Source organism: Argentina silus (assembly GCF_951799395.1).
Source record: "Argentina silus genome assembly, chromosome: 13".
Lineage (NCBI taxonomy): Eukaryota > Metazoa > Chordata > Actinopteri > Argentiniformes > Argentinidae > Argentina > Argentina silus.
Window position 1 is genome coordinate 20,671,103 of NC_139667.1, and position 9,694 is coordinate 20,680,796.

General features: G+C 43.2%; 1 protein-coding gene across 1 annotated transcript; it reads left to right on the forward strand.

Annotated features, from left to right (window-relative positions):
* Positions 1 to 6,379: 6,379 nt before the first annotated feature.
* LOC310813975 (protein FAM163A-like) lies at positions 6,380 to 7,023 on the forward strand (the record flags this gene model as incomplete). The annotated part of the gene is made up of 2 exons (XM_083683180.1): positions 6,380 to 6,472; positions 6,640 to 7,023. The coding sequence occupies 2 exons, from the start codon at positions 6,380 to 6,382 to the stop codon at positions 7,021 to 7,023; spliced, it is 477 nt and encodes a 158-aa protein (XP_083539306.1).
* Between the last annotated feature and the right edge of the window lie 2,671 nt (positions 7,024 to 9,694).

Below are 9,694 nucleotides of genomic sequence, written 5' to 3' on the forward strand. Positions count from 1 at the left end.
CACAACTGAAACATTCACATGATTATGCACTGGTGTCATAGACTAGGGCTGAAAGCCCGCGTTCCTTTATCATCACTTGAGTCTGAATTTGAATTTGACAAATGAAATGAAATAAGGAGTGGGTGTGGAATCTTAGATATAGAATAGATAGATTCATATGTTTAAGATGAAATGGACATGGTTTGAAATGCACACTAGAGTTCACGTGGATCTCTCAGTCTGTCTGTCAGTCTGTCTATCCGTATGTCTATCCATATGTCTGTCCGTCTATCTATCTGTCTGTCTGTCTGTCTGTCTGTCTGTCTGTCTGTTGATTAGTCCTTGGAGTAGCAGGGCTGTGCATGCCACACACTCATAAATCTGTTCTTAATAGAGCAAACTGTGAGATGGAGGGAAAAGGAGAGAGAGAGAGCGAAAGAGAGAGAGTGTGTGCCTTCATGTTTCAGCTGCAGCTAACGATAAGGCGACTGGACAATGGTGGAAATCAGAAACTACAACTTGAATAATTACTGCCCTATCTCAAGGCTTACTTGCTTAGCAAAAATAATGGAATCCCTGATAAATTCTAAGATGTGGTCCTTTTTATCTGTAAATTGCATTTTAAATGCGCACCAGTCAGGTTTTAGGTCGGGACATAGCACCATTGTGCTGCTTCCCTAGTTATAAATGACATTGTGATCTCTCTGTATAAGAAACAGCATTGTGCAGCCCTCTATATTGACCTCTCTAAGGCTTTTGATACTGTTCATCACGATCCCTCCTATTACAGAGGTTGTCTAGTTGGGATTCTTCCTCTAGCCATTGAAGTAGGTAGGCACTATACAACACAATAAAGGACGAGGAGAGGATGTGTACAGATTGTGAAATTGAAAATGCTGAACATTCCACTTTTTATGTTATTGCACGTTATGTATGGATGACCTGATAGCTCAACTCTAGGAAAAAGTGCTTCAGAGGAAGCCTGATTTATTTTGGATAGGAGATGAGGAGAATCTAGAACGGCTGTTCAGGGAGGCAGCCTTCGATACTGAAAAATATATTTCTAAGGCCTTGAATCGAAGGCAAAATACATTTATGTGAAGGATGTATTTTTTGGTTTTGTTCTTGTGTACAAACCTTGCTTTATTTAACTTCATATATTTTCTTTCCTATTATGATTCTAATTTGCTTGGATACGGTTGATTATGAATTTACATTTATTATTAAATATATGTATGCGGTTGGATCCTAAAGTATAATGTATATCTATGGTTATTTGGCTGGACACATAGAAAGTTTCAAGACACTTAAATAAACATATCAAATCACTATTCAATGCAGACAGTGGTACTGTATGGTGCTGGAGGTAATCGATTTGAGCAAACCTTTGAAAAAGGACTCCATGACTCAGTTGGAGCAGGGTCCGTTTTAGGTTTTGTTAAAAGTGTCTACTTTATTTATTTATTTAAATATGTTTTTAGGACATTTCTGCTTTATTGGGATAGAGACAGTAGAGGTTGACAGGAAGGATGGGTGAGAGAGAGGAGGGATGACATGCAAGATATGTCGAGGGTTGTAATCGAACCAGGAACCTTGCAATTATGTGGTATGCGCATTAGTGTGCTACGCCACTAAGCGCCCTACTTTATTGTTATGACAATGTTATATCTAAGTCAGTATCATAACATTTCCAATGCTTTCAGTGCTGTATTAATATCTATTCTCCTGTGAGAATGCCTTCAATGATTTTATTGAAACAAATGGCTGAATTAATTGACATGTAGTTGACAGTAAGATCATGAACAAGCAGAGAGCGTCCAATCAAATACCTGAAAACTTCCCCCATCTGCAAATGAGCCATTGTTGCATTTCTCCCTGTGTCAGAGAACCAACTGCTTGTCAGTAATAGTAAAAACTGTTCATTTTTTATTACGCACTTGCAGAGTCAGTCTCAGGGAAAATCATTGTGTGAATTTATTCATGAGAAACATTTATACCTCCAACAGTTTTACCTCCATCTTCATTTTAAATTGTTTGTTTGTGTGCATGTGTACGTGTGTGTGTGTGTGTGTGTGTGTGTGTTTGTGTGAGTGTGTTTGTGTGAGTGAGTGAGTGAGTGAGTGAGTGAGCAAGAGAGAGGGAGAGAGATCAAGCTCCCTCTCATGTGGAGAGAGTGAATCAAAATGTGACACCTTTCCTTGCTGCCACTCTTCCCCTGCTGGTCACTGGGTCAATGAAGACAAAGAGCTATTTTCAGACCTCCAAACATCACACGTAGAAAAGCTGATATCCCCTCTCTTATCACTTATGAAGGCTTGAGGGAAGGTCACAGCATGCAAAGTTATGGAAGCACAAGCTGTGTGTGTGTGTGTGTGTGTGTGTGTGTGTGTGTGTGTGTGTGTGTGTGTGTGTGTGTGTGTGTGTGTGTGTGTGTGTGTGTGTGTGTGTGTGTGTGTGTGTGTGTGTGTGTGTGTGTGTGTGTGTGTGTGTGTGTGTGTGTGTGTGTGTTGGTCCGTCCATCTATATTGATCTGCAGACTCAGTGCTGTAGTAAAGAGAGTAGAGTGATAAACAGCAGTGCTGACAGAGCCCAGTGAACACACACACTTGCCTGAGATCCAGACTTATCTTGTGTTACCTCCCAGTTAATGCCTTGGCTTTAGCCTTTAGCTCGGTAGGCTTATAGAGTCTTGAGGCACAGATGAACCAGGTTTAATACCCTAGCAGTCATACTAGCACACCTGATTGAAGCAATCCATTATTTCAGCCCATCCCTTGATTAGTTGAATTGCACATGTTAGGCTTGGAGGTTAGGCTGGAACAAAAGCCTGAACACCTTGTGGGTCCTCAGGACCAGAATTTGATTCAGTGCTCCCTCACTCCCTGCTCTGCTCCTTCTCCTCTCCCTCTCCCACTCTCCTCTTCCTTTCCCCTCCCTCTCCTCTCCTCTTCCTTTCCCCTCCCTCTCCTCTCCCTTCCCTCTCACCTCTCCCTCTCCTCTCCCTCTTTCCTCTTCTATCCCTCCCCACTCACCTCTCCCTCTTTCCTCTCCGATCCTCTCTCCATCGTCTCCTTCACTTCTTTATGTGAATAATTTATGTTTTTTTGGCAGATATCTCCTGAGGGACGACAGGGTTCCTTTTAAGGCATGGTAAAATCACACAGTTGGTGTGTGTGTGTGTGTGTGTGTGTGTGTTTGCATGTGTGTGTGTGTGTGTGTGTGTGTGTGTGTGTGTGTGTGTGTGTGTGTGTGTGTGTGGTTTAATTGCATGGTTTAATCGCACAACTGACACACAGGTAAGCCAAGTGTGTGTACTTGGTCAGAGGTCCATTCTTAACCGACACCAACACTTAACTAACCCTAGGTTCTACAGTAACTAACTCAGCCTAGTGACCCTTTCTCTCTTTCACTTACACTGTAAGTGAAACTAACTGTGTAACTCTCTGTCCCACGTCTCTTCCACTTTCCATGATTACACTGGCAGATGAATCAGTTCTATGGCGAACCTCAAAGGACTGCATTGTGTGTAATGAACAGAGTTCTGATGTCAAGATGTAGCCACATTTATCCTGTCATTTGGGTCACTACCCGCCTCTCTCTCTCTCTGTCTCTGTCTCTTTCTCTTTCTCTCTGTCTCCCCCCCCTCTCTCTCTCTCTCTATATATATATATATATATATATATATATATATATATATCTTTCCCTCTCCACCAGTAATGAGCCCCTGTTGCCTGATGAGAACCAGAGAGATGTGGAGACACTGATTGGACATGGTCCAAGGCAGGGAGGGAGGGATGGAGGGAGAGAGAGGGAGAGAGAGAGAGAGAGAGGGAGAGAGAGGGAGAGAGAGAGAGAGGGAGAGAGAGGGAGAGGGAGAGAGAGAGAGAGGGAGAGAGAGAGAGAGAGAGAGAGAGAGAGAGAGAGAGAGAGAGAGAGAGAGAGAGAGAGAGAGAGAGAGAGAGAGAGAGAGAGAGAGAGAGAGAGAGAGAGAGAGAGAGAGAGAGAGAGTAAAGGAAGGGAATCGATAGGGGGGGGTCTGTGGGGGAGAAATGGTAGGAGAAAGACAGCGGATGAGGAAGACGTTAAAAGAGGGGGGAAGATAGAGGGAGGAGGGGAGGCAGATAAGGAGAGGAGGAGGTGGCGAGTGAGGGAGATAGAGAGAGAGAAACTTCACATTGCTTTTAACAGCATTAACCTGGCCCATGCTGTATATAATTTAGTGCTGTGACGCAGGGGAGATACAGCACAGGAGCAACTGTCTGATGGAGAGGCTCATACAGACACACACACACACACACACACACACTGGCCCACTGCATAGATTTACAATACTGTAAGTATGGTGGCATAAGAGATCCTCTCTCTGGTCTATAAATACCTCTGGTCTCCAACCCTGGTCCTGGAGGGCGTGTAGTGGAGATGATGTGAAATCACGCTCTTGTGATGAGGTAGACCTGCCTGAGACATTTAAACTCAAGTGCTGCCCTCTTTGAGAATGTTCTCTTGGTAGACAGTTGAGTCTTCCACATGGGACACCCGGGTTCGAACCCCACCTGTCACACCTGCTGGTTGTACATTGGCATTCAGAGTGTGAATCTCTCCTAGCCTGTATACCTACTCACTTCAGATATAGGTTCAGATATATTCCCCTTAAACATGCAATACAGACCCCTTTTTACTAATTCTTTAAATGAAATGTTGGCTTGAATGGTGACTGTATGGTTTATGATATAATGTGAATCAATTCTTATCTCATTTGACCCTGTATGCCCAATCAGGTAATTTCTTGACAATATAATAATATTTTAATAATATAAATAAATTTCTATTTAGGGGACCCATCTACATCAAGACCTCATATGTGGATAGGATCATCTAATCCTCAATCTGTGGTAAATCAGTGGCAACTCTTACCTAGAGTTACTGCCTAAACTGTTGCACTGTATTCTCTACTGACACCTTGTGGAAAGCATTGACATTGTGTGTGGAAGTTCATAGAGTGATAGCCCTAGAGGAGGCACCTGGATAGCCCTAAGAAGGGCGCCCTATTGTGTTTATAACTCTATGGTGCATCTGCTTCGATTTTTTAAATTGTATTCAACCATGTGACTGTCAGACCACCACTGATGAAATATTCCACACATGCAAACCCCATGCTACAATATGCTTGAGTTAATGCATCTCTTCTCTTCAACCAGGAGCTCCAGTCAGAGGAGGTTTTGAGACTGCTGACCCCCAAAACCTCACATGTCCCTCCCCCTTCACAGTCACCTCCCCCTCTCCGTCTCCAGCTCTCTTCTGATGTAAGTCCCTCCTACCTCTATTGTGTCCCATCACCCTTAACATTTCACATCAGCCTCTAAGATCATCAGACTTAGGGGTCACTCAGCTTGACTGTTCAGCTTTCATTGGGGAAAAAACAAAGGGGACACGTCAGATCCCCTGATGTTGAATTTCGAGTTGGCTAACATTTGGTTACAGTTAGGGTTAAGATTGGGGTTATGGTTAAGGGTTTGGTTAAGGTTGGGGTCAATTTTAGGTTTTGACCTCGTCAGGCTGTCAGTGGGATGCGGGTCAGAAAGGTCCCTTTAGTCTCACTTCAGTCTATTCATTGAGTGAAACAAAACCTCCATGTTGGTCTTTGCACTGTATGTTAAAGGTAGACTTTGGGATATGATGTCAATGGGAAAAGTGCGGGGCGAAGCTACCAGAGATCGTTTAAAAATGGAGACAATCAAGAAACGATAGAAGACCATCAACTCCGGCATGCTTATTGCGACGACACGTATCTGTCAACGTCTCACGAGTGCCTACCGTTGTTCACATCTTTACTTTGGTAAAGGTTGCTGTGACCTCCTGGCATGACGTCATATCCCCGAGTCTACCTTTAACCATAGTACAGAAGCATATCGCAGCCTATTGAAGCAGAGAACAGTAAATAGAACAGGCTTTTAAAAAATATGTTTTTATTCCTAGTATTTATTATTGAAAACCCCTGTTAAGTGGTCAGAGACATCCTCAGCGTTTTAAAGGTGCTGGTCACCTCAGTTCAAAAAACAACTTGAATGCTCCCTTCCTCACTTGTACTCTTTCTGTATGGTATTGTGTTAGCAGTCAAATAAGAAACGTTATTATTATTACCAAACCACACTAATTCTGCTCACTTGGTTGTCTTGGCAGGTATCATAGAACCCATTGTTGAACGTAAGTACTTCTCTCTGAACACTTAAGCTGTGTGTCTGTAACAAGCTAATGTGATTAAGTGCAAGCTTGCTGTGCTGAATTAAATTTAATTATGTTTTATGGACCATGTTGATTCTCTCTCTCTCTCTCTCTCTCTCTCCCTCTCTCTCTCTCTCCCTCTCTCTCTCTCTCCAGGGTTTGATGGAGAGCTGGTCGAATGACAGCTGGAACTGTTGTCATAACCGGAGGAATTCTTGCCACGGTGATACTGCTGTGTATTGTAGCAGTGCTCTGTTACTGTAGGCTCCAGGTAGTGTGTGTGTGTGTGTGTGTGTGTGTGTGTGTGTGTGTGTGTGTGTGTGTGTGTGTGTGTGTGTGTGTGTGTGTGTGTGTGTGTGTGTGTGTTTGCAAAATCTATAAATCCTTCCATATGATCATGCTCAGAACTCTCTGCATCTTTTTCCCTTTTTTCCTCAGTACTATTGCTGTAAAAGAAATGAGTCGGAGGTGGATGTGGGCTCCGTGGTGGGAGGAGGGGAGTCTCAGCCTCACTTTGCCTGTAACGCGTGCAGCGCTCCTGGGGTGGACGGGCCTGCCGTTACCCCCCTTTCCCTGGTGCCCGTGGAGGGCAGCCCCCCACACAGCTACTGCCCCACCTGCTCACCCTACTACCTGCGCTCCGGACTCACAGACGAGATGCGTAACGGAGGCGAGCGCCTGGGCTTCCACACCTACCACTATGAAAACCCAGGGGTGTGTCTTCCCCTGTCAGTCACCCCACAAGGCCCCTCCCCTCTAAGCTACTATAGCCCTGTGGACATGTACCCCCTCAACACACGGCCCTATAGCACCCAGGTCTGACCTCGTTCACACACACACACACACACACACACACACACACACACACACACACACACACACACACACACAGACACACACACACACCTCTGCCTGGGTTAAGAAGAGACCCAGATACATCAGACCCAGAGTCCTGCACATCCAGGGGAGAGACCGACAGATTGAGCCCAAAGACAGAGCCACTACATGGGGGACAGATCCCCCAGATAAGCCCCTGTTGTGCAGTAGAAGTGGAGGTCATCCGGTCACCCTACAGTGTATGTGGTTTATTGAGTTTCAAATGAGATCAGTACAGTAGCTTGTGTGTGAAGACAAGCTGGGATATCAATGTGTCCTCAAGTGAAACCAACCTCAGTTTGTCCCCCACCCTTGATTTTCCATCTCCTTCCTCTCTTGTTCTGTTGATCTGTTCTCTCTCTCCAATTAACTCCCTCCCACCTCTGCCAGCATAATAATAATAATAATAATGATGTGAAATTTGAATACTACATGAGGGCTATCTGTGTTTCCCTGTCACATTCTCCTAACTCTTGTAAGATCTTAGTATTAACCAATGAACAAAGGTTTGGGTGGTGAAGGTGTAGTTTTAGTGAGTTGTGCCAAAATCGAGTTCGCTCTTCAGTCTTCCCTTTGTGTAAGAGAACGTAAAACAGCAATTCTGATTTCAAAAACACTCTTCAGAATTACCGTATATATCTCCTAAAAATATTTGGAGTTACCCCAAAAAAGTCTGACTGAAAATGTTTGTGTGAAAAGGTCTGTTGAGAACACTTATTATAACATTGACTTATTGATAAAAGATGTCATTTTGATCAGAATTTTCAGACACTGCACTTTCCACTAACTATTCTTCTTCTTCACATCGTAGTCTTCCTCACCTTCATCTCTTTGGGATTATTTGGCAGGTTGTTTGTGGAAGAAAATGAATATATCTATCTGTTCATGTGTTTCCTTAAAATATCCACTCAACGTTTGTGTTCACTGCGATGTAGCCAGACACTCCCACTAAACACACTGGTTGCCTGTAAACTGGTAAAGGAGGTATCTTATAGAATTAGAATTCACCTTCTTCTGTGACTAGCAGAATATTGAAATTCACTACAATGAGCACGTGGATGCATCTACAGAGTTTTCCTTCACTTCCTTTTCTTTTCCTTTTTCTTCTCTATCTTTTTCTTCTTTTAGATGAAATGTATTTTTTAAAGCTGTACTGTATTAAAATAGGTTTGGGAAAGATACTTACAGTAAAAAAAAAACGAAAAAAAAACGAGAACGGTCCCCTTGTTTCACAGAATGTTCCCTTTTTTGGAGGTAAATAAATGTTTATATCTGCCTGGAATTTGTTTTTGTGTTTATTCGCCTTAAGCGGTTAGATTAATATTTTCTGGTTGATTGATTTACAGTAAAATGGGCTAATTTATTGACAAAAGCTTTAGATTTAGATATCCACTACATACTATTTCAACAATGTGGTGCTCAAATTCAACCTCAAACAAAGGGCAGAATAGAGAGAAATAATGAGAGGTGAGAGAGAATGAGAAGTGAGAGAGAATGAGAGAACAAGATATAGGGGGGAGGATGAGAGAGGGCAGGTGGAAAGAGAATAGGAGAGAGAGAGAGAGAGAAGAGGGAAAGGTGTTACTTGTGGTGTAGTGGGGGTAAACTCAATTCTTATTTCAATGAATAGGGTTTACCCACCTTTTCTGGTAGGTCTATGTTATATGCATTATAGTTTACCCACCTATTCAATCCATGGTGTTCAAGTGGTTCCTTTTTTACCAGTATATCCCTGTGTAACTGCATAGTCTTAAATGTCCAGTATGTAGTTTTTAGCTATAAAATAATGCTAAATTGCCATGATAACTCGGTAGCCATCAAGGAATGAGATCACATGATGAAGAATGTTTATTGGAGAGCACTGTATTAGTACAAACAAAGCATTTTCTAAAATGTAGTGTCGGGAAGGATACTGGCCTTTACGTGCCTGTTTCACGTTTGATTTGTTTACAAGGATATGCACATATTTGGCGCTATTAGCATATGCACATTTTCAAATTTTCAGTGGGGCCAGGAGGGGCAGCAACATGCAAAACGACATGCCCCATGCTTTTAAGGCTTGGGACCCATCCTCTGTCTTCATCTGTTCAGCAGCAGGATGGTATTCTGACTGTATTACCTGTAGGACCAGTTTAGTTACCTGCTAAACAGCTTCTCAGCCAAGGCCTTCTGGAGACAATAGCGATGTGACGGGCGACATACTCACCAAGAGCCTGAGGTGAATAGCCCAAATACCACACTCTCTACCCTTTCAATTGATGGACAGAATGTACCTGTTGCTCTCTTCTTAAAATATTTGACAGATTACAAAGCATCCACCGATATGTGCCAGCTGGCATCGTATTGTGTGATTAGAGAAGACACAGCTCTGATTTATAGCTGGGCCTATGGGGAGTCGCTGGTAAGAACGGGGGGGTGGGGGGGGGGGAAAGAGAAAGTGATATTGAAAGAGAGAGAGAGAGAAGAGAAAATTAAGAAAATTAACTAAAAGGAGAAATAGTGAGGATGAAGGGAGACAAATGGGAGAAGTGAGAGACCACCACCTCAATTAGTTTCTGTTTGTTAGTTTCTCTCTCTCCCCCTCCTTCCCTCTCTTTCTCTCTGGGTTGGTTCTTGG